The sequence below is a fragment of the Podarcis liolepis genome (assembly GCF_965112155.1).
Source record: "Podarcis liolepis genome assembly, chromosome: 7".
NCBI lineage: Eukaryota > Metazoa > Chordata > Lepidosauria > Squamata > Lacertidae > Podarcis > Podarcis liolepis.
This window is the reverse complement of record NC_139561.1, coordinates 54,653,518-54,677,677: the sequence shown is the minus strand read 5'-3', so window position 1 is coordinate 54,677,677 and position 24,160 is coordinate 54,653,518. Positions and strand designations below refer to the sequence as shown.

At 45.2% G+C, this 24,160-nt stretch overlaps 2 protein-coding genes across 2 annotated transcripts; one reads left to right on the top strand and one right to left on the bottom strand.

The window, feature by feature from the left end:
- Window positions 1-804: 804 nt before the first annotated feature.
- LOC310712233 (C-signal-like) lies at window positions 805-12,751 on the bottom strand. The gene is made up of 6 exons (XM_083515134.1): window positions 12,082-12,751; window positions 10,641-10,701; window positions 4,971-5,158; window positions 4,576-4,734; window positions 2,224-2,334; window positions 805-1,061 (listed from the first exon to the last, which is right to left on the bottom strand). The coding sequence occupies exons 1-6, from the start codon at window positions 12,226-12,228 to the stop codon at window positions 948-950; spliced, it is 780 nt and encodes a 259-aa protein (XP_083371260.1). The 5' UTR covers window positions 12,229-12,751; the 3' UTR covers window positions 805-947.
- LOC310712229 (C-signal-like) lies at window positions 5,164-23,569 on the top strand. Its single transcript, XM_083515129.1, has 9 exons — window positions 5,164-5,296; window positions 15,074-15,179; window positions 17,551-17,635; window positions 18,830-19,034; window positions 19,449-19,500; window positions 20,057-20,247; window positions 21,381-21,539; window positions 22,422-22,532; window positions 23,359-23,569. The coding sequence occupies exons 3-9, from the start codon at window positions 17,583-17,585 to the stop codon at window positions 23,470-23,472; spliced, it is 885 nt and encodes a 294-aa protein (XP_083371255.1). The 5' UTR covers window positions 5,164-5,296; window positions 15,074-15,179; window positions 17,551-17,582; the 3' UTR covers window positions 23,473-23,569.
- The last annotated feature ends 591 nt before the right edge of the window (window positions 23,570-24,160 follow it).

Below are 24,160 nucleotides of genomic sequence, written 5' to 3'. Positions count from 1 at the left end.
TTGTGACTTCCTGGCTCCAATGGTTTGGTATAATGAGCCCCCCCACCCGCACTTGGGCCCCATTTGCACTACACATTTAAAGCACTATGCTGCCACTTCAAACAATCCTAGCTTCCCCCAAAGAATCCTGGGAACTGGAGTTTGTTAAGGGTGCTGACGGTTGCAAGGAAACCCCTAGTCCCCTCCCAGAGGTACAGTTCCCAGAGCACCCTGGGAAGACCCTGAAGCCTCTTCAAGAGAGCCCTACAGTTGCCACCAAGGATTGGCATATTCTTCATAGATGCATTTACCACCTCAGGCCTTCTGTGGGCATACAGTGCCAAGGACAGGGTCTCACTGATGAGACAACCCCCCTGTTCTCATTGAGAGTCGGGGTGCCACTTTCCCTCCACACAATGGGGGTTTTCTAGGCTTAGTTTCTCCTGCCTCAGGTGAAATTTTTGAATGATGCTCTGAGAGGTCCCTGGACAAAAGAGGAGCCTTTGAAGAATAACACATTTCTTCCACCACAATAAATCTTCCTGAGTTTCAGGTGCCACAAGATTCTATTTAGGGTGTGTATTTAACATTATTGTGCACTTCTTGGTGTTCTAGCATGTATGAATGGGACTTTAAAAAATTGTTTTCAGAATTAGATATAGTTACCTGGCTTGAAGGCTTAAGAACTTCAGCCGTCTCTGGTCTAGGTCAAGATTTTGGGGGGGCCCTTTCTATAGATGAGAGGTTGGGCAGTTTTGTAGCTGGCTTTAGCAATTTGCTAGTGAAGGAGACAGCACCCAGAAGGTCAACAAACTACTACCAAAGTCTAATCCAAGAGCTCCTTTTATTGCTTTGCACCCTGAGTAGCTGAAGACCCCAAACTGTGGCTCTTCCCATCTCCTGTGTGAATCTGGCATCCCCCCTGGGCTTCTGGAAGGCCCTCATCTTCTGCCTTTGTATCCTCTTCCTCACCAAGGGACAGTTTGTCCTTCCCAGTCTAAAAAGGTTCCATTGTCCTGGTCAGAGAGGCGGGAAAGCACTTGGATGATCCCTCTTGTGCTGGAGGCCACACTCAAGACTCCCTGGAACAAAAAAGTGACATCATGCTGCATTATTAAGTGGCCAAAAGCTGCCATCTGTTCTACCAGCAGCTCCACAGAGGTTCCTGGCATTCGCAGAAGCAAGGCTGGCACCTCCTGGGGACATGCCTGCTGCAAGAATCTGACAAGCAGCCTTCCTTCAGGAGTGCCAGCCCGTTGCCCTGTGCATGCTGAAGTAGCCTTGCCAGGCAAGGGACGAGGCAAAGGATGTGGGGGTGAAGGGCTGCAAATGGGATTTGGGGGGGGAGCTGAAGGCTGGGGTGTGGCACCACACCAGCCTGGGTGGAGGGCATGGAATTATTGAGACAGGTGGAAGGAGGTGCCTTGGGGAATTGTGGTGTGCCCCCCCTCCCCCAAAAAATGCAAGCTAAACTTTGCTTCAAGGTATAAAATGAGCCCAATTTCACAATTTCAGCCTCCCTCTCTCTGCTTGGGAACTGGTAGGAGGCTGTGCCGCACCACTGCTTCTCAGAAAGAAGAAGCTATGTTTCACCCCTGGCTCTTACAGCTCCTTCCTCTGATACATGAACTTGCCTAGTGGGGCTGGGAGAGACCCTACCGTACATTTCCATGGGGCTGCAGCACAGCCCAGCTCCCCTTGGTCACAATGGCTCCCAAAACAGCCCAACTCTACATGGTTCCCTGCTTGTGTTCCTGGTGGGGCAGAGGAAGAGGGCAACCGGCAGCCCTTTTGGCCTTGTTTCATGTGGAAAGGAAAAGCCCCACCTACTCCTGGTTCTGGCTCTGCCCAGTACCACCCACTGGCTCCTGACAGATGACTCTATGGGAAAGTGGCCTTCAACAAGGAAACAGAGCATCGTCTCCCCCCTCCTACTTGCCTCCTTCCTGAGTCATGGGATGCCTCCACCCTCCCCTGCTTTATGCTGCCTATGGGTGTTAACCAGATGCCATTCTGTTTGGGCAACATTTCTTAGCCAATCCATAGGTGTCAACAGCAGCTACAGATGGTGTGAAGGAGCACACCAAGCTCCTTGATTGCATTAACGATGAACCTGAATTTTTGTTCAACTCTCACCTCAGCCTCATCCCATGGAGACATTTGCATCTTGGAATCTGACCAGCAGGCCCCAAAACGCTGTCATTGGGGGGGGGGCATTCCATTATCACTTGGGCTGGTGCCTACCTGCTCTACTCCAAGGTGGGTCTTCACTCCTCCAGGGTGGATAGAGACACACAGGATCCCATAGGGGCCATACCCGAGAGACTGGCAGCGCGTCAGCATGTTCAGAGCCGCCTGCAGAAGCAGAAGCACAGTCAATTGGGGCAGGAGAGTTGGGACCTATTGGTTCAAGGGATGCCTAGCCAAGTGTGAGTCTGCAAGAGGGGGTTACATTGTTGCCTGCTTTCATGCCCTGGCTGGTTCCAGCCATCTACAAGCACCTTGTGGCTCTCAGGCCATGGAGCGCCTATCCCATCAGTGCCTGACAGAACCATCCATGGCCTGGAAGGGCGGTTGGGCAGCTCTGGGGGAGATTTGTAGTCAAATCCAATAATACATATGCTTGCTGGTTTGCATGTGGAGGGGTTAAGACCATAGAGCTGTATTGCTGATAATCCAACTCAGACCATAGAAACATAATTGGTAGAGAAGACTCTCTGTTGTGTCATTTCCTCTCCTCTCCTAGGAGGGAAGAAGCAAAAGAAGTATTTTCTGTCCTCTCCCCCTCCTCACTCACTCTCTCTTCAACCAGCCATGAAGGGGGACCTGCCTCTGATCACTCCTGAGGCTGTAAACACAAGTATTTTACCTGCCTTTGGTTCTAATGCTTTTGCTGCTATGGATGAATGCTTGACTGTGAGTAAAATATGTTTCAAACTGCCTTTTCAGTCTGTAGCCAGTTTCTTTGATAAACGTGGTAACTGTTATAAGAATTTTAAGGTCTTACATATATAAAATAAATGTTCATAAATGTACCAAGCAAACACACACACAAACACACACACACACACACACACACACACACACCCCACATGTCTGAAGCCCACAGAAAAAGTCATGAAACCATTTTGTCCCTCCAAAATTGACCTCAGATATTTCTCTGCAAGGTCAAAGGAAATGGGAAACCTCCCTATTGTCTATTTGCTCACAAATCCTCTCTTAAGGGCATATTTAAGATATGAATAGGGTGAGCTTGAGACCTGGATTCAGGAATTAAGTAGTTATCACCACAAAAGAATAGCCAGGCTCTCCAGGTAAACCCATTAGCAGCCAGGTAAACCCATCAACAGGTTTCCTGCCGGCCCCTTCTCTATGATGTATTGGGTTTGGTCTTGGGCTACACCCTTCCTGTGATGTATGTATGATGTTTCTGGGGGTGGTCTTGAGCTCCAGGGTGGGGAATTTCAAAAGTAGGAGTTCTTGGTCCCTCCTGCCTCCAGCATGTGGTTGTGAGCACCCTGTTGCAACAGTTAATAAAGATCAGGCTTACTAGCTGCTTTGCTTCTCAATAGTCTCTGGTTGGCCTCTGTTATTTTTTCCTACCAATAGAGAACCTACAAAAGGTCTCTATATGGGCTCTTGGGTACCCCATAAGGAAAAAGGAGCCGTTTTTTCTTATAACAATTTGGCGAGCCAGGCAGGAGTTTCAGTTGCCCAGATTCTGGGGGGCGAGGAAGGACTGGTGATCCAGCGTGCACCAGGCCATTTGCCAAGAGGAGTCACCAGTCCTCCAGTGATCCCAGGATCCAGAAATAACGAGTTCCAGTGGGTCTAACCAGAGGAAGCAAAGCTCGATTGGGCCAGCCTTAAACAACCAGTCAAGAGATCCCAGTATTGCCAGGAACAGCGCATGTGGAAGTGAGCATGAGAGAGAAAATGGGAAATTAAGGAAACATGTGTAGTGGGCGAACTAACCGTAGCAACTAAAAATCTCTATCTTTACTATCCAATAACAAAGGGGGAAGATCAGCCTAATGCTTTCAATTAAACTGCATAAGCTGGGATTTTAAGTCTGTTCAGCCCTGCACTTTTAAGCACAAGTGGTAAGCTGAACCTATTGTCTGTTAACACCGCCCCCTGTGGGTCTGTAGAGGGATAAAATATAGTTAATTGTAGCCCATCATCTACCTAATAAAACCTAGCAAGCTCTTTGCCTCTCATGGGGCTGCTAAAGAAAACCCTGTGTGCCCTGAGCAAAGGTAGAACTGATGGATCTCAGGCCAATGGAGCACCCATCTCATTAGCTCCCAGTCGGCCTGGGAGGCCTCTGCCATTCTCTGCGTTTTATATCATTTATTTGCTTTAGTGTTTTGAAATTGTAATCTACCTTAGGCACCTATAAATACATTAAATAAACAAACCTATGTGTCCTCATAGACAGTACAGTGTGCCTCAGATTCACCCTGTGCCCCAATCATCTTTCCCTTGGCCTAACGACCCACCCCCCTCTCGCTCTCTCTCTCCTCCCCACATCCTCCAGAAGTGGTACTTCAGGGCTCCTTGGCAGGAGTCGAGCCTCTCCCCCTCCTTTCCAACCTTGCTGCAGCGGTAGCTGACGTCTTGCCTCCACTCCCACCCGTCAACAAGTGAGATGGAGCCGTAGCTGCTGGACATGTTGACCACGGCGGCTTTGCTGCAGCTCATCCCGCTGTGCCTGCTTTGCTGAGCCGCCATTTTGAGCAAAGGCAAGAAGGCCTGTAAAAGGAGAGAAGCAGCACCCATCATCCATTGTTGTGCTTCACCCTACAGCCCCCACCCCTCTCATTCTCTCTCCTGCTAAGAAGCCTCAATTCTTTCCTCCATTCTTTTCAAATTAGCTGGAGACCCGCTTCCTGCTGCTTCCTCTGAGTGGGAAGAGGCCCAGAGCTGGAGAACTGGCTTATGAGTAGGTTTAGTGGCCTTGCAAGGCTTTTAGCCAACACTTTCCTCACCTGGCACACCAGCATGGGCCCAATCGTGTTCGTGGCATATAGGGACATCATGTTCTGGGTGTTCTCAGAGCTTAGAGTTGTTTCACAAGCCATGGCGGCATTATTTATGAGCAGGTTGAGACCACAGCCTGCCACACGCTCTTCCACTTTCTTGGTAGCTTCCTTGATGCTGTGAGGATCTGTGACATCTAAATCAACAGAATTTAATAAGTTTGCCAGCTGCTGCCACTCTGCTCCTTCCCGAGGCAAAAAGCAAAATATTGCTGAGTAATTCTGCAGTTGTGGAGAACCAGGATAGGGTTAAGGAGAATGGCAAAGGTATAAAGGTAAGAACTGAATTCAAATATCTCTCTGGCCACTGTCTCTTACCCTATTGGGTGGCGCTGTGGTCTAGACTACTGAGCCTCTTGGGCTTGCTGATTGGAAGGTTGATGGTTTGAATTATTATTATTATTATTATTATTAATAATAATAATAATTTATTTGCACCCCGCCCATCTGGCTGGGGGTGGAGATGCTCCTTCAGGTATACAGGACCAAAGCCGTTTAGGGCTTTAAAGGTCAGCACCAATACTTTGAATTGTGCTCAGAAACGTACTGGGAGCCAATGTAGGTCTTTTAAGACCGGTGTTATGTGGTCTCGGCGGCCGCTCCCAGTCACCAGTCTAGCTGCCGCATTCTGTTTTTTTTATTATTATAAATATTTATTAAAGTTTTCACAATATTACATAATGAAAAAGAAAAAAGAAAAAATAAGAAATAAAAAACAGTTAAAAATAATTCCATCTTTACATCACTTATCTTTCATTTACTTGTTTCCCGGACCTCCTCATACCTCCCTTTTTTGTATTCCAGTTCAATTTGTTAGTTCAGCAATTCCTTTCCCTCCTTATTATCCTGATGTTTAATCTTAATATATTATAACATTAAATTTTTACCTATTAAAAATCCAATTTTCCCATATTCTTTTAAACCATTACAGCTAGAAACCACTTAACTTCAATCCAACATCATTCTAACATTCCTTAATTTTGCAATATTTCTGTAAATAGTCTTTAAATTTCCTCCAATCTTCTTCCACCTTCTCCCTGGTCTCGGATTCTGCCAGTCATTTCCGCCAATTCCATATAGTCCATCACTTTCATCTGCCATTCTTCCAGAGTAGGTAAATCTTGTGTCTTCCAATACTTTGCAATAAGTATTCTTGCTGCTGTTGTAGCATACATAAAGAAAGTTCTGTCCTTCTTTAACACCGATTGGCCGACTATGCCCAGGAGAAAGGCCTCTGGTTTCTTCAAGAAGGTATATTTAAATAACTTTTTCAATTCATTATATATCATCTCCCAGAAAGCCTTAATCCTTGAGCACGTCCACCAAAGGTGAAAGAATGTACCTTCAGTTTCTTTACATTTCCAACATTTGTTATCGGGCAAATGGTAGATTTTTGCAAGCTTGACTGGGGTTATGTACCACCTGTATATCATTTTCATAATATTCTCTCTTAGGGCATTACATGCCGTAAATTTCATACCTGTGGTCCACAACTGTTCCCAGTCAGCAAACATAATGTTATGTCCAACATCTTGTGCCCATTTAATCATAGCAGATTTCACCGTTTCATCCTGAGTATTCCATTTCAACAGCTAGTTATACATCTTTGACAAAGTCTTAGTTTTAGGTTCTAACAGTTCTGTTTCTAATTTTGATTTTTCCACCTGGAAGCCGATTTTCTTGTCCAATTTATATGCCTCCATTATCTGATAATAATGAAACCAATCACGCACTTTGTTCTTTAGTTTTTCAAAACTCTCCAATTTCAATCTATCTCCATCTTGTTCCAATATTTCCCAATATTTCGGCCATTTGACCTCCATATTGAGCTTTTTCAGGGCTTTCACTTCGATCGGTGACAGCCACCTTGGGGTTTTATTTTCCAATAAATCCTTGTATCGTATCCAAACATTAAACAATGCTTTCCTGACAATATGGTTTTTAAATGCTTTATGCGCTTTGACCTTATCATACCACAAATATGCATGCCATCCAAATACGTTGTTAAAACCTTCTAAATCCAAAATGTCTGCATTTTCAAGAAGCAGCCATTCTTTCAACCAGCAAAAAGCTGCTGATTCATAGTAAAGTTTCAAGTCTGGCAGGGCAAATCCACCTCTTTCCTTTGCATCTGTTAGTATTTTAAATTTTATTCTGGGATTCTTGCCCTGCCAGACAAATCTAGAAAAATCTCTCTGCCACTTCTTGAAACAGTCCATTTTGTCCACAATTTGCAATGTTTGAAACAAAAACAACATTCTAGGCAATACATTCATTTTTATCGCAGCAATACGGCCTAGCAGTGAAAGCTTCAAATTTGACCAAATTTCCAAATCTTTTTTCACTTCAACCCAGCATTTTTCATAGTTGTCTTTAAATAAATTCCCATTTTTTGCTGTCATGTTAATCCCCAAGTATTTAACTTTCTTAACCACTGTTAAACCTGTCTCATTCTGAAACCTCTCTCTCTCTCAATTGGTGTTAAATTTTTCTCTAAAACCTTGGTTTTTGACTTATTCAATTTAAACCCTGCAACCTGACCAAATTCTTGAATCAGTTCTAAAACTCTTTTAGTACTAGATTCTGGCTCCTGTAACGTCAATACTAAGTCATCTGCAAATGCTCTCAATTTGTACTGTTTGGCTCCGACCTGTATACCTTTAATCAACTGGTCCCTTCTTATCATATTCAGCAAAACCTCCAGGACCGATATAAAAAGCAATGGGGAGATTGGGCAACCTTGTCGTGTCCCTTTTTCTATCTTAACTTCCTCCGTCATCACATTATTTACAATCAATTTAGCTTTTTGTTCAGAATATATTGCACTTATACCATTTTCAAAGCCTTGGCCTACCCCCATACCCTGTAAGTTTTTTTTCCCATAAAAATCCAAGAAATGTTGTCAAAGGCTTTCTCCGCGTCCACAAAAATTAAAACTGCTTTAGTGTTTATATTCACTTGTAATTTTTCTAAAATATTAATTATATTTCTCACATTATCAGATAGATGTCTTCCTGGGAGAAGCTGCCGCATTCTGGATTAGTTGTAGTTTCCGGGTCACCTTCAAAGGTAGCCCCACGTAGAGCGCATTGCAGTAGTCCAAGCGGGAGATAACCAGAGCATGCACCACTCTGGCTAGGCAGTCCGCAGGCAGATAGGGTCTTAGCCTGTGTACCAGATGGAGCTGGTACACAGCTGCCCTGGAAACAGATTTGACCTGTGCCTCCATGGACAGCTGCGAGTCCAAAATGACTCCCAGGCTGCGCACCTGGTCCTTCAGGGGCACAGTTACCCCATTCAGGACCAGGGAATCCTCCACACCTGCCCGCCTCCTGTCCCTCAAGAACAGTACTTCTGTCTTGTCAGGATTCAACCTCAATCTGTTAGCCGCCATCCAACCTCCAACCGCCTCCAGGCACTCACATAGGACCTTCACCGCCTTCACTGGTTCTGATTTGAAAAAGAGGTAGAGCTGGGTATCATCTGCATACTGATGAACACCCAGCCCAAACCCCCTGATGATCTCTCCCAGCGGCTGCATGTAGATGTTGAAAAGCATGGGGGAGAGGACAGAACCCTGGGGCACCCCACAAGTGAGAGCCCAGGGGTCTGAACACTCATCCCCCCCACCACTTTCTGAACACGGCCCAGGAGAAAGGAGCGGAACCACTGTATGACAGTGCCCCCAGCTCCCTGTGAGATTTTGACCAGCTTCGGCCCATCTGAAGCTGATAACATGGGATAAAACATCCCCTACCACTCTCTGGAAACCATTTGGATCCATTAAGTGGTGGGGGCGGACCATCTGAATCGGTCCCACCTCCCTGCAGAGGGGAAGGGTCACGGAGAAGTCCAGTTGCACCAGGAAGTGATCTGACCATGGCACTTCTTTCGTTTCACTTTTACTTAGTGTCAGATCACCAACATCCATAGAGGTAAACACCAGGTTCAAGGCATGTCCGCGGCTATGGGTTGGGCCAGACTTATTCAGGGACAGCCCCATGGAGGCCATGCTTTCCACAAAGTCCCGAGCGGCCCCTTGTAAGGTCGTGTCGGCATGGATGTTAAAATCCCCTAGGACAACCAAACTAGGTGTCTGCAGGAGAACATCCGCCATGACCTGAATCAGCTCGGGCAGGGAATCCTTGGTGCAGCGGGGAGGTCGGTACACCAATAGGAATCCTGTACTGCCCCTATTGCCCCACTTCCAGAACATGCACTCAGAAAACTTGGTTTTGCCAATAGGACGCCTGGTGCAAACTAATGACTTCCTAAAAATCACTGCAACCCGCCCTCCCCGCCCACAAGGCCTGGGTTGCTGTGCGTAAGAGAAACCTGGTGGACAAGCAGCGGCAAGGACAGGCCCATCTGCTTCCTCTAACCAAGTCTCTGTCACACATGCCAGGTCAAATCCTCCATCCACAATCAAGTCATGGATCACAGTGGTTTTATGGATCATTGACCTGGCATTGCACAGCAGCACCTTCAGGTCGTGTGGGTATCCCTTGCTGATTCCAGTATCCGTCCGGTCAGGACCAGCCCTGGAGGCAGGGATAGTCCTCAAGCAACGACTAAGCCTGCTTCCTCGGTAATGACATGGTCTGGTCTTAGCGTAACTCCTCCTCCTACCCGTGATCACTGAGATCAGTTGTCCCAGTGCATCCCCCCCTGTGGAACCTGCCCCAGCCATTTTGATTGCTGGGACCCACTCCCAGGCAGCCCTGACCCCACCCCTTAAAATCAAAATAAAACCTATACAAAAAACAAACCAACAGAACAATAAAACAATAAAAACAAAAAACAGAGAAAGTTACAAACACAACATAATTAAATTAAATTAAATTAAACAAATTCCCACATCCAAGTAAACACCCACCCCACCCCACACACCCGAGGCCTCCTTGGAGCCTTATATGCTGTGGTGGAGTATGGGGCCCACCCCCAAGCCCAAGGTGGAAAATGGGCTTCAAGGGGGAGCGGTCCTCCCCAAAACTCACGGCAGAGCGGCAGCAGCAATGTCCCAGGCCTCCTTGGAGCCTTATATGCTGTGGTGGAGTATGGGGCCCACCCCAAGCCCAAGGTGGAAAATGGGCTTCAAGGGGGAGCGGTCCTCCCCAAGACTCACCCGCAAAGCGGAATTCCTGCGACCAGGTGAGCTCCTGTTGCTCTGTCCCAGCTCCTACCAACCTAGCAGTTTGAAAGCATGCCAGTGCAAGTAGATAAATGGGTGCCGCTGCAGTGGGAAGGTAAACGGCATTTCCGTGTGCTCTGGCTTCCGTCACAGTGTTCCGTTGCGCCAGAAGTGGTTTAGACATGCTGGCTGCATGACCCAGAAAGTTGTCTGTGGAGAAACGCCAGCTCCCTCGGCCTGAACGCAAGGTGAGCGCCTCACCCCATTGTCGCCTTTGACTGGACGTAACCGTCCAGCGGTCCTTTACCTTTTTTTACCTTATGCTAGCCTGCCTCAGAGCATTGTGAAGAATAAAGATGAGAATTGTTATCTGCTCCCTGTGTTCTTTGGAAGAGGTGGAGGAGTTTGGAAAGACAAGGAGCAACAAGAAATGGGTTGCCAGTGGGAAGAGCAGTGTAAGACTATTATAGGTCATGGTAGGTACATACCCAGTTGAAGTAGAACAAGAGTTGAGACATTTGAATGCCTGCGAGCCAGTTCCTTTAATACCTGGAGAAAGAGAAATCAGTTTGAGAAAACAGGCAAGTTTTACATGCTAGTCCCTAGTAAGCGCTTGCTTCAAAATTCAAAAGCAACTGGGCTATGTCTTGGGGGGGGGGGAGAGATAAATGGAATCCCTACACATTCCATTTGTGTAGGGAGTGGAGCAGGCACCTGTTATATCAGGCCCAGTTTCAAAGTCACATTTTCTCCTACCCTTTGTCCCAGCTTTCATATTATTATTATTATTATTATTATTATTATTATTATTATTATTTGATTGGCTTTACAGGCCAAGGGAGCTGGCATTTGTCTGCAGACAGTTTTTCCAGGTCATGTGGCCAGCATGACTAAGCTGCTTCTGGCGCAATGGAACACGGAAACCAGAGCGGCACACGGAAACACCATTTACCTTCCCGCTGGAGCAGTACCTATTTATCTACTTGCACTTTTTGGCGTGCTTTCAAACTGCTAGGTTGGCAGGAGCTGGGACAGAGCAACGGGAGCTCACTCCGTCGCAGAGAAGGTTCTGCATGGGGTCACAGGTGGCAGCTGTGACCAGCCACTTTCTACTACAAATTTGCAGAGTTTTGGAATGGAAAGGGACGGTGGCTTTGCTGCTTTACAACTGCACCCATCACTGGCTCCATTTTAACTTCTAACTTTTAACCAAAACAACCCAAAACACTTCAGTACTTAGCTTAGCCAACACAAACTGCTTTTGAACCAAATGCAGATAAATGTTGTATATATTAATTAACAGAATCACTATTGTTGCAGCGTAGTCTGGTACAACATGAATGCAACGCAGGAAAATGATTATTTGGTATATCTTCAAGAATGCACATGCAACACCCACCCATTGGAAGATTTCAAAACCATTCCATTCAAAAATGCCCAGAGTTCAGTGGTTAGAGCCACTGGTTTGCATGCAGAAAGTCCCAGGTTCAGTTCCCAATTTCATCTCCTGGAAGAGCTGGAAGAGACTCCCAAGCCTGAAACTCAGGAGAGCCATTACTGGCATTGTAAACAACACTGAGCTAGATGGATCAATAGGTCTTTCAGTGTCAGGCAGCTTCCCATGTTGCTCATTTCTCATTAGCTCCTCCAGTGTAGCCGTTCCAAATAATGGAACACTCTCTGCCTGCTTGAACCCCGATTTCATTAATTTCCTCCCCTGTGTAAACAAGCCATCTATTGAAGGAGCCTTCTGAAATCTCCTGGCTCTTGGCCCTCCCTGTTTTAGCTGGTGCCAGTTGGAGTAAGGTTGGCTCCCATCTTGCCTTCTCTGTATTCTTACCCAGATACTCAAGAGGTATAATGGATGGATATTTTAGCCAGTGGATTGGCCAATGTCCAACTGTTTCATCCCAATCTTCAGGTGCTTACCTGTCCTTCCGGTCCATCTGGATGCCGGCAGGTGGCAAAGATAAGCTGAGGTGGATATGGCAGCTGGAGAAATTGCTCCACCAAGCCCAGGCCAATCCCCCGGTCGCTTCCTGTCAACAATATGCTCCGAATTCTGAAATCTTCCATGTTGTCTGTCCGTCTGTCTCTCTGTGTGTGTCTCTCTCCTCTGACTGGAGGAACTTGGGTGGAGTGGAGATATCTGGGCCATAAGAGACACTGCCCATCTTCAGCTGATATCCATGGTTATGCAAGTTTGCAAAATGTAAATTAAGTTGTCTCAGCGCCAGAGTAATCACACACGAGCAGCTTTAATTTCAGCAACAAGAAACTATTTAAAATGATGCATCACCCAGATGTGTCAAGATCAGGCGTGGCCTGAATGATGTTGAGGCATTTGAAAAATAGGTCTGATCACACCATCTTCCCTGAAAAGCAATAGCAGTGGGTGTTTGATGATGATGTTGATGATGATATGATCAGTTTGGAGAGGTCTTGCTGCAGCTCATAGAATCATAGAACTGGAAGGGATCCTAAGGGTCATCTAGTCCAAACCTCTACAATGTCGGAATCTCAACTACAGTATCTATGACAGATGTCCATCCAATCTCTGCTTAAAAACATCCAAGGAAGTCCATGGCCTCACAAACGAGTCTGTTCCACTGTCAAGCAGCTCTTACTGTCAGAAGGTTCTTCCTGATGTTCAGTTAGAATCTCCTTTCTTGTAACTTTGAGCCATTGGCTAGAGTCCTACATTCTGGAGCAGGAGAAAACAAGCTTGCTGCATCCTCCATGTGACAGCCCTTCAGATCTGAGGATGGCTATCATATGTCCTCTCAGTGTGCTCTTTTCCAGATTAAACATACCCAGCTCCCTAAACTGTTCCTCATAAAGCTTGGTTTCCCAACCCTTAATCATCATTGTTGCCCTCCTCTGCACATGTTCCAGCTTGTCAATAATCTTCTTAAATTATGGTGTCCAGAACAGGACACAGTATTCCAGGACACAGTATTCCAGGTGTAGTATGATCTGTTGATGCAGCCTAGAATAACATTAGATTTTGTTTTGCTGCTGCATCACACAATTGACTTGTGTTAAACTTGTGATTTACTAAGATCCCTAGATCCTTTTCACGTGTACTACTAGTAAGGCAGGTGTTCCCTATCTTATATTTGTGCAGCTGGTTATTCCTGCCTAAGTGTAGACCCTACTGAATTTGATCCTAATATTTGACCCTACTGAAATTCATTCTGTTAGTTTAGGCCCAGTTTTCCAATCTGTGTGTATATATATATATATATATATATATATATATATATATATATATATGATATTTATAAACATATTTTTTAACATATTACAGTAAAAATGGAAAAAGAAAAAGAAAAATACAAAATAAAAACAGTTAAAAACACATTAATTTTCCGTTTCTTATTTTCCTTAAGCTTATTTCCCCAGACCTCCTCATACCTCCCTTTTTTGTATTCCACTTAGATTTATTAGTTCAGCAAATCCTTGCCATTAAGCTTTTACCCATTTATAAGCCTTTTTTCATATTCTCTTAAAGCATTACAGCTAGAAACCACTTAATTTCTATCCAACATCATTCTAACATTCATTAATTTTACAATATTTCTGTAAATAATCTTTAAATTTCTTCCAATCTTCTTTCACCGACTCTTCTTCCTGGTCCCAGATTCTGCCAGTCATTTCTGCCAATTCCATATAGTCTATCACCTTCATCTGCCATTCTTCCAAAGTGGGTAGATCTTGTGTCTTCCAATACTTTGCAATGAGAATTCTTGCTGCTGTTGTAGCATACATAAAAAAAGTTCTATCCTTCTTTGGCACCAATTGGCCGACTATGCCCAGGAGAAAGGCCTCTGGTTTCTTCAAGAAGGTATACTTAAATACCTTTTTCAATTCATTATATATCATTTCCCAGAAAGCCTTAATCCTTGGGCACGTCCACCAGAGGTGAAAGAATGTACCTTCAGTTTCTTTAGATTTCTGTTAAGGTAATCTTAACTCCTGTTTCTGTCTTCTGAGGCATTGGCTACCCCTTCCAGTTTGGCATCACCTGCAATTTTATAAGCAGGCAGAGGGCCTTCTCAGTAGTGGCGCCCACCCTGTGGAATGCTCTCCAGTCAGATGCCAAAGAAATAAATAACTATCTGATGTTTAAAAGACATCTGAAGGCAGCCCTGCTTAGGGAAGTTTTTAAGGTCTGATGTTTTAATGTATTTTTAATCTTTTGTTGGAAGCTGCCCAGAGTGACCGGGGAAACCCAACCAGATGGATGGGGTATAAATTATTATTATTATTATTATTATTATTATTATTAAGCATTCCCTCAATTCCTTCATTCATTCAAGTCATTTATAAAGACACAACAACTGTCCCAGGGCAGAACCCCACTTGTCACTTTCCCCCCAGGATGATGAGGAACCATTAATGAGTACACTTTGGGTTCAGTCAGTCAACCAGCTACAAATCCATCTAACAGTTACCTCACCCAGCCCACATTTTAGCAGCTTTCCTTGCCTGTGTATAATGAAACCCAAGAGGGCATGATCACTTCCTCCCAAGGTTCCCTATACTTTCACCTTGTCAGTTTCTCCCTTCTGATGAGGACCAGATCCAAGAGAGATGACCCCTTTGTTGTTTATTCCACCTTCTGGGAAATGAAATTGTCAGTGAGTCAATGGAGGAATTGGTTGGATCTTACATTCCTGGCAGAGTTAGAGTTCCACTCCTGCCTCTGTCCCCCTCCGTAGGGATTCACCTGTCATCACCACATGTCTTTTCCTTCTCTGGAGAGTGGCAGGAATCGTTCTCTGCACTGTACCTTCCACTGCCACCTTGGTGTTTTCTGAGGTCTGCAACCGCTGTACTTGCATGGAATCAATTTTGTAGCTCCAGAGACATAGCATGGCTGCTGACAGTCCTGCTTTTTTGTGCCATGTTCCTCCAGGGGTTTGTCTCCTGCATTGGTCAATCTTCCTCCTACCTAGGGGCACCCCGCCTGTATCTCTGTCCCCAGACAGTCTGCTCTAGTGCATCAAAGTGTCTGGCCCCAGGTTAGTAAGTTAACGCAGGTAAGCAATTTTATGTAATTAAAAAAATACCATTGCAAAGAAGCCAGGGCAGCTAATGACATACAGTCTATACAGCCATAAAGGGAAGATGTTGTAAGTCCCAACCACATATCAAGTCATTTCCCCTCCTACAACTAGGCAGCGCTGCTCCTTTGTTCTCACTGTCTCTTTGTTTTGAATTTAAGTATCACCTGCCACTGGCAGATTTTCTCTTACCACTTTTTCCTCTTGTATCTTAAACTACTTAGGACTTTTTTTCCAAAGGATTTCCAAGTAGAGTGGGACTCCCTTAAACTGGGCTCATTGGTTCTTGGGTTTGTTTGTTTTTACTCACCTTCCTGGTATTTCGTCTTTTGTCTTTTCTCACTCTTCCTTCCCAGGCTTTATAAAATCGCCACATCAGTTACCAGTAATAATCCCCAGCATCAAATCAAATCAAAATAACCAAAGGCTCAGCAGTCTGAGCCTCATTTGTTCCTTAGTCTGGTGCCTCTTGGTTAATCTGGAGGTCTCCTGCACCAGTAAGGTACTCCTGTATCTAATATTGGTGTTGTTGATTGTTGACATTTGTCTGTCTTGAGAGTCAATGGAGTGCACCTCTGGGGGTGGAGTCAAATCTCTATGTTAGCAGCGCCAAAGTGACCTCCCTGAGGAGCAAGCCTGGGTAGTGTGTATGGAGGTCCTTGGTCTCACTGATGTGGTCCAAAGGAAAGCAGAGCAATATGTTTGGCATTGGCTTGGCTGCAGGAGTTGCCAGAAGGAGGTGTACAAGGTACCATCCAACCATCTTAGGGACTCCACTCCAGATTCTGTAGGGTTTATTGTGTAGGTGGACCCACTATTAGTCTCATCTGTTCAGTCCGCCTTTCTTTCCACACAGAAGAAGTCCCTAACTCACCGAGTTTAAGACCCCTTGGCTACGCTAACTTGGTTTAGCCAGCCAGTAGAAGCCATTCCAAGGATGTGGCCGCTTCTAGGAGCCACAGGGCAGCTGTCTACCAGCTCCATCTAGTATGGCGGCTGAGATCCTACCTGCCTTGCCAGTGTATCCTTTAGCCAGGATAGTGAAGCTGCTGCATTTGCAAGCTCACTCATCTGTTGTCCAATCAATACTAGATAATGGGCATGTGCCAGTCACTCACCAGCTGGAAGAATTTATTGTGCCCTTGGGATGTTTTGTATTCCAGTAGTCACCTTTTCCCCAAACGAGATTGCAGACATGTCTCATGAGGAGAGGCGGAAGGAAGTTGGGATGCTCTTCTCTGGAGAAGAGAAGGCAGAGGGGGGAATCTGAAAGTCCTCTCCAAAAGGTGAATGGAACAGTCACAGAGAAGAGGACAAATACCCAATGGGGACTTCCTGCATCAGGCTAGGGGCTGGATTCCTAGATGGCCTACAACACACACACACAACTCTAAGCTTTTAGTCCTTTTCACTAGCAACCAGAATAGCCTTTTTAAAAGCTTTATAGCAGCTGCGGAGTAATAAATGGGTGCCAACTAAGGCGCCAGTCCTGCCTGTCAAAGTGACTTGGGGCAACTCCCTTTGTGCTCATTGGTTTATTTCCAAGTAAAGGTGAATAAAAGTGGGTGGCAGTCAGTGATGCAACTTCAGGGATGCTTAATAATGGTACCAAAAAAAGCATTTTGGGGCTTTATGCCTGGCTTGGTGTTTTGCCCTTCACAATGGAAGCTGTGCAGTGAGCAGAATTAAACAATGCCAACCCCTGGATTGCTCACCAACCATCTAAGCAGGCTAGGAGGGTAATTAGATGACATCCACTCAGCCCAAGGGTCGGGAAAGGACTTGAAAGGATTCCATTATTCAGTCCCTAAAGCAGTCCATTTCTGAGCTAAGAATACTTGCAGAGTTTGGTTTTGAGTTGTGGCCTAGAAACTTGAAGTTATTTGGGTAGTCAGCCTTGACGTAGTTCTTATTGTGTTTGGAGAAACTGTGCTTGAATTCTGAAGGAACCTGCTGCTGTGGAAAAACTCCACACCGCCTTGTCCGTCTCCAGGTGGGACTAATACGAATAGACAGAGACCACTTCCATAAAGCAAAAGCACCCAGGAGGTTGATACTTATTTCACTGCTGCATTAGGATCCCCTGGTCTTTCCAATGTATGGTGCGGGTCATGAGATGCAAATGGCACAGTACCAAAATCTTTTATACCCTTTCTGAGCACTCTGAGACAAAGAATTTTAAATTGATTGGTTACATTTCATAGAAGTATGAGCTTGTTCAGTTCATATGCTCTTATTGGTGATTACCGTACATTCCTAACATAGCATTTTAGTAGACACTGTCCCATTTCCTTGACATGCCCCTTTTCTTATCTGTCTTACTCATTAGATTTTCTATCAAACCGTTCCCAACGGGTCAAGATGGGTTCCTGGATCTCTGCCGATCTCAGCATGAATACGTGGATGCCGCAGGGGTGCGTGTTGAGTCCACTTTTATATACGCTCTATACAGCTGACTGTGCCCCCAAATACCCCAGTAATAAGATCATTAAGTTTGCAGATGGTACAATGGTGGTTGGTTTAATCATGGCTGGAGAGGGGGAGGCAGCCTATTGGAAGGAAGTTGAGCAGTTGGGGGAGTGGTGCAGGAAAAACAACTTACTCCTTAACTGAAAGAAAACAAAAGAGATTATTGTGGACTTTAGGAAATGTAAATGGAATATTCAGCCACTTATTATTGAGGGGAAGTGCATGGAACAGGTCTTGGTGTTTCAATTTCTGGGAATGGAGTTGAGAGATGACCTAACCTGGGGCGAAAACAGCAAAGACCTGATGAAGAGAGCACAGCAGAGGTTATATTTTCTGAGAAACCTCTGGAAAAACAATTTCTCAAAGGACCTGTTTTACGATTGTACTCTTGAGAGTGTATTAACTTATGGTCTCTGTGTGTGGTTTGGGAGCTGCACGGTCAGAGAAAAAACAATGCTGTCCAGGGTTGTAAAGACTGCAGAGAGAATAAATTGGGTGCACTCTTCCCATATTGGATCAAATCTATGCTTCCAGGTGCCATAAGAAAGCTGCAGAGATAGCGCAGGATAGTGCACGTCCTGGAAATGATCTCTTTCAGCTTCTGCCTTCTGGAAGAAGGTACAGGGCTATAAAGACCAGGACTAGCTGCCTGAGAAATAGTTTCTATCCAAATGCGATTTTGATTTTAAACGCTGTGTAAGGAGTCTCTGTGGAAGTATATTGTATTTTAAAATGGGGTATCGGAGTTTTTAGGGGGCTAACAGGGTTGGGATGGCTGGGGTAGCAGGCTTGTTGGTTTTTTAATGTCTTATGTAGATTTTTTTCAATTTCGTTGTTCTGTATGGGACAATGACAATAAAGAGTATTGTATTGTATTGTATTGTATCATATCGCATCGTATCGTATAGTATCGTATCATCTGTCTTACAAATCTCAGGTCACATAAATATTGGACTTTGCACACACCGGGCTGGGCCTTGCTCAGGTTAACTTCAAAGCTTCTTCACAATGCCTACCAGTTATATTTAATTGGAAAGCATCTTTCATGAGTCACTGAGGAAGATGCTTCCTGAGCATTTTCTTGTAAGGCAGTTCAAATGTACACACTGCTGTGTTAAAATGTTGTGCATTCTTTTGAGTCATCCTAGAACACAGGTGCTATATAAGAAGAATTCTGAAGCCTGCAAACCAACAGCCATGGATAAATTTCATGTCCAGAGTGTTCTGGTGACAGGATCCAATCAGGGGATTGGCCTGGGACTTGTCAGCCAGTTCCTGATGAAGCCAAACCCGCCAGAGTGGGTGTTTGCCACCAGTCTGGATCCTGAAGGACCTAATGGGAAGGTAAGGCTGGTCCTATCCATTGCACAAGCAGAAATATGGGGCAGTAATATCAAGGAGAGGAAAGAAGCCACTGGAAGCCTCACGCAATTTCACGGGGGCTGTCACATAGTTCCAGTTCTGTGCAATTCCATTTGCACAGGAGAAGCAATTGCTCCAAAGAGATACAGAATGAGGCATCCCCTGCCCAGGGTATTCCAGCTGTTTAGGACTGCAGTTGTCATCTGGGAATTGTAGTCCAAAATATTAGGAGGTCACATTAGAATGGCAGATTATGGAGGAATAGATGACATAGCAAGGGGAACTTTGGATGCTTGGGATGTGGCCACTTCTGCACTAATATCCTCCACTGGGTCTCATCATTTTGGTGTAAAAAAGGGGGTTTCATAAATGCTTTTTCCCTCTCTTTTTTTGTAGAAGTTGAAAAAGCTGGCTCTGCAACATCCAAACCTGGTGGTGCTACAGTTAGGTATGTATGTTTTCATCCTGCTAACACTGCTGATGGATGCAAAATTTTACACATTTCCCCTGAAAATTCTCACTTACTGTCTTCATCTTGTTGTTGGCATCACATATAGTTTCATCCCCACCTGAACAGAGGTGTTCCCAGGGAGCACTGGCACTGTGGAACACAAGCCAGAAATAAAAACTTGCCAGAATGCTCTACTGCTCTTGTGGCTGATGCATGAGTGCAAGCCTCCCAGAAATTGGCTGAGAGCTTAAACACAGGGAACTTAAGAAACTTCCTTCTACCAGCGCCAACCATTGGTCCAGCCAGTCTGATCCTGTGGTGAATTTGTGGTGAAATGGTCATCTGATGGCTTCATCAAGCAGGCAAAGCATAGTGTAGTGTGCTAAACTGAGGAGCAATAGCTCAAGATGAGAACATCTACTTTGCCTGCAGAAGGTCCCAAGTTGGTCTCTGGTATCTTCTAAAACTTGGACAGCCACTGCTGCTAAGACAGGGCTAGTTAGCTAAATCAATCAACAGGGCTTGCTCATCGCTATCCCTTTTCTTCAAGCAGATATCCGAGATCTGAAGAGCATTGAGGCTGCTGTGCAGAGAGTCAAGGAGCACGTCAAAGAAAATGGCCTGACATTGCTAATTAACAATGCTGCCATTTTGGTCAAGTTTACCCACTTGGCTAATGAAACAGCCAAGAACATGTCCGACCTGTACAACACAAACACTGTGGGAACCTTGCAAGTCAGTCAGGTGAGGATGTGCCAGGTTGGGGGGGGGGCAAACTCTTCATTTCTCTGGAACCTTCCAGAAGTTACATGATGAGAGTGAGAGCAGGTGCAGGAAGGAAACGGTCCTGTGAAGCTGTTACCTCTCCCAAGAGCCACAGAAGTTCTAGTGACAGATATGTGAGACTTCTTCATCTTAGACCAAGTCTGCTCAAGGCAAGCATGGCCCCAAGAGTCTGCTCAGGTCAGATGGGCCCAGGATCCTGGTCACAAGGAAGACACTTGGACTTTGGTGGCAATAGGGCAGTGGTGCTGAGGTGGGTTTGATTTAGGTTAAGTCTGTTCTGGACTATGGGGATAAAACAACCAGGCAAGGACTGAGGGAACGTGAGGTTTCAATGGATCATCGGAGAAGGGTACTTTATTACAACGTCGCCGCCCCTCAAACCCTGCAAGTGTCTTCCTAGGATCTGACAAGGGAAGTTTGTTGACGTTGATGAGGTCCATTTTTAAACATCAGATAGGGGGCTTGTACCAAAGAGTTATTTTCTAAATAAGTTTTTTTTAAGGAAAATATATATGCATGAACACTATATATGTGTGTGCAAATAATAATGTTAAAATTAAAATTATATAATATATTAATGGCATTATTATTATTATTATTAACATTAAGGGCTGCAGCTCAGTGATGGAGTATCTGCCTTGCATGCAGAATTCCCAGGTTCAATCATTAGGCATCTCCAGGGAAGGCTAAAGAGAGACTCCTATCTGAAACCCTGGAGAACTGCTGCCAGACAGTGTAGACAGTACTGAGTTAGATGAACCAATGGTCTGACTCAATAGAAGACAGCTTCCTGTGTTCCTGTTTGTGTGAATGAGACAATAGTTACGACAATGTGATGGGTTGTCTGACAGTGACCCTAAACAGGAAGATGAAAGCATGCAAGGAGAAAGACGAGCCCAAACTCAGAGATGTCAAGGCTGCTGTTCTGCCCTTTCTCCTCCTGCAGTTTAGCCCATTCATTTCCACACTTCCCCCTTTCCAGTTCTTCCTTCGCTACTTTCCTGCCACTAGAAATGGCTTCTCTGAGTGGCTGTCCATCGCCTGGGATCTTCCTTCCATCTAATGAGCCCAGTTGTGCTGGTTTCTCCCAGGCCTTCTTGCCCTTGCTGAAGGTTGCTGCCCAAAGAAGCCTCCAAGAAGGGCTGAGCTGCAGCAAGGCAAGCATCGTCAACTTAGCCAGTGATTTTGGCTCTCTGGAGAAAATGGCTGGATGGGGCCTCTCTCAAGTCATCTCCTACCGCTGCAGCAAGGTACCTCTCAAGGCTGTGTGCTCCTAATGTTTGAAGTATGATTAAGATGTGGAAGATGCAGCTAGTCCAAAACAGCAGCCCACACCAGTTAGTCTAAAGGAAGCACCAGATCCCAAGTGGTTTGTGAATTAGCCAAGCTATGAAATTTCGAGTTCTTATGTAGGGTAAACGTCAGAGCCTAGTGGATGTGTTGGAAAATGTGACGTTGATGAGATCCACTTTTAAACTTATTCTGCACCAGGGTTTTCATGCGACTTCACCCTCATGACAACAGTCCACTGGGGTAGCTCCTCAAGGCCTGAATTTTTAGTGGCAACAGGAATTCTAATGCCCAGAAACAGCATAAAATTTATATTTGTGTAGATATACCGTGTCATCTACCTTTCATTATTTATTTGGGTGACGTAATGGTAATGGTGATATGATAAAATCATATACAGTCGTTATCAATTGCACCACCATTACATCACCCAAACGAAAAATGCAATGTCATTGATAATGATGCCCTTGTTTAAATAAATGAAATAATAATTCTGAATGGTGAACTCACCACTTCTTGGCCACACTCAGAGGTTCAGCATTTAACCACCCAGCCTTCTGTGCTCTGGCTGCCAGAGAGTGGCTAGCTCCTCCTCCTCTTGCTGCTGCTGCCTGAGTGCTGCTTTTAAGCTGGATATGCTATGAACTTCTCCAGGCAGCACAGGTGCCCTGTGTATGCATCCTCCCTAATCCTAAACACTTGGGGGGGGGGCAACCAGACCTTGGACACCACCTTTTTGTGTAATTATCAGGGCAACTGGTGCTCCTGAGTCTTTAAGGGCCCTCTGCCTGAAACACCTCACACCTGATGTGCCCTCTTCTCATGGCACCTCTTGCCCTCAGGCTGCTGTGAACATGCTGACCAGGTGCCAATCCTTGGAGTATGGCCCATTGGGGATCCTTTGCATCTCCATCCACCCTGGCTGGGTGAAAACTTCCATGGGGACATGTCTGGTAAGTGAGGCCAGATCCACCCATTAAAATGCCTTGGATGGTCAGGCATTTTAGTGATTTTCCCCTTTGAGGAAGTCTCTGTAATGGAAGGCCAGGGAGTATCAGGGAGTCTTCCTGGGGGCTCCACATTTGCTGCATAAGGAGCAGCCTCAAATCCATTGCTGAGGTCTTTCTTGGTCAGGTGTAACACTCACTTTGAGCTCCAACTACACCTTAGTCTGGTTGTACTTCTGTAAACTGCCTTAAGACCTGCGAGTGTGTATAAATTCCATAATTAATAATAATACATTTAATTGGAAGAATGCCCTCTTTTAGACTGCAAAAGGCCAGGCTCCTGGGGAGGGACTCCAGCTCAATCAATGAACCCCAACAGCATGTTCCTTGTGAAGATGGAGAGGATATAAACTTGGTTAATTCAACCTATGCATTGGGAAACATCTGTATGATACTTTAAAATATAGATAATTTCTTAAGGAAGTGAGAAAGAGGTAAATAGGAGGCGCAAACAATTCGGGGGTCATTGGTACATATCTAAAACAAAAACAAAAACTTCAATAAAATAGTATAATACAAAAGTTGGAAGCAGGCACAGCAGCAGGTGGCGCTGGTGAGAGCTCTGGGTTTGGAGAGGAGATGCCAGGGCCTTCTCGCTTGCACATGTTCATGCATTCCGTTGTGTGGCAGATTATGGCAAGGTCTGTCCCTGTGCTCATGAGGGTGAGAGACTGATAGAACAGAACAGGTAGTCAGCCCTGTCAACCAGGGGAAAGGCAGATTCCCTAGTAATTCCCGTGGCGTTTCTAACTGTTCCCTCTCAATTTCATAGGTCCCAACTACAGTGAGTGAGAGTTGCAGTGGGATCTTGAAAGTGCTTTCTGCTGTCACTGACAAAGACTCAGGGTCTTTCATTGACTGGAAAGGGCGTGTTGTTCCTTGGTGAGAAAACAAGTCACAAATCATGGGCCTCCATCCATCCATCCGCTCCATTAAGTCTGTGATGGCAATAAAACACAGAAAAAGCTATGTGAACTTCCTGAGTTGCCCGCTTCCATTTCTTTCTCGCTTGCTTGCTTGTTTCTGTTGTATCTAGAAATGCCTGTTGATGCCAACTGATAGATCCCATTTCAAGTTTGCAAGTTGTTTTGGTTTTCAGTTTGGTGGAGGGAAAGAACCGACTTGGCAACACAGCCCCACCTCCACTTGCTCCTTCTTCAAAGGAGAAGACCTTGTTGTCCCACAGAGGAGGAGCAGGGTTCCCTTTCTCTTCATCCAGCTGCTCTTGGTGGCTGCAGATTTTCTACCCATCAAGAGTAGCAACTGCACACTCATCCTGAATAGGCTGTCCGGGGCAAGCCGTCCTTTGGGGGCACAGCTGTTTTAGCCTCTGGGTTGAAGTTCAGCCTTGCTCAGAAATCTCCCCTGCGTTGAAGTAATGGCATTCACACCTATTGTAAGAATACAGAAACTGTCTATAATGAATAACACCAATCCACAAATGCCAAGCCATTTATTCAGTGGATGGCGGAAGCTCATTCAGAAACCTTCAAGCAGTGTTTTCCATATACATCACATAATGCCTTATGTGATTTACACAGTATATAGAGAGAGACAAAAACTGATAAAACAAT

What these genes read in the sequence shown, in the direction of transcription:
- LOC310712233 (XM_083515134.1), bottom strand. Translation starts at nt 12,228, where the DNA reads ATGGAAGATTTCAGAATTCGGAGCATATTGTTGACAGGAAGCGACCGG. An exon ending in TCTTGTTCTACTTCAACTGG is followed by an intron (nt 5,159 to 10,640) that starts GTATGTACCTAC and finishes CTGTTGATTTAG; the next exon opens with ATGTCACAGATCCTCACAGC. An exon ending in CCCACCTTGGAGTAGAGCAG is followed by an intron (nt 1,062 to 2,223) that starts GTAGGCACCAGC and finishes TTTTTGTTCCAG; the next exon opens with GGAGTCTTGAGTGTGGCCTC.
- LOC310712229 (XM_083515129.1), top strand. Translation starts at nt 17,583, where the DNA reads ATGGGTTCCTGGATCTCTGCCGATCTCAGCATGAATACGTGGATGCCG. An exon ending in CTGAAGGACCTAATGGGAAG is followed by an intron (nt 19,035 to 19,448) that starts GTAAGGCTGGTC and finishes CTTTTTTTGTAG; the next exon opens with AAGTTGAAAAAGCTGGCTCT. An exon ending in CCTGGTGGTGCTACAGTTAG is followed by an intron (nt 19,501 to 20,056) that starts GTATGTATGTTT and finishes TTCTTCAAGCAG; the next exon opens with ATATCCGAGATCTGAAGAGC.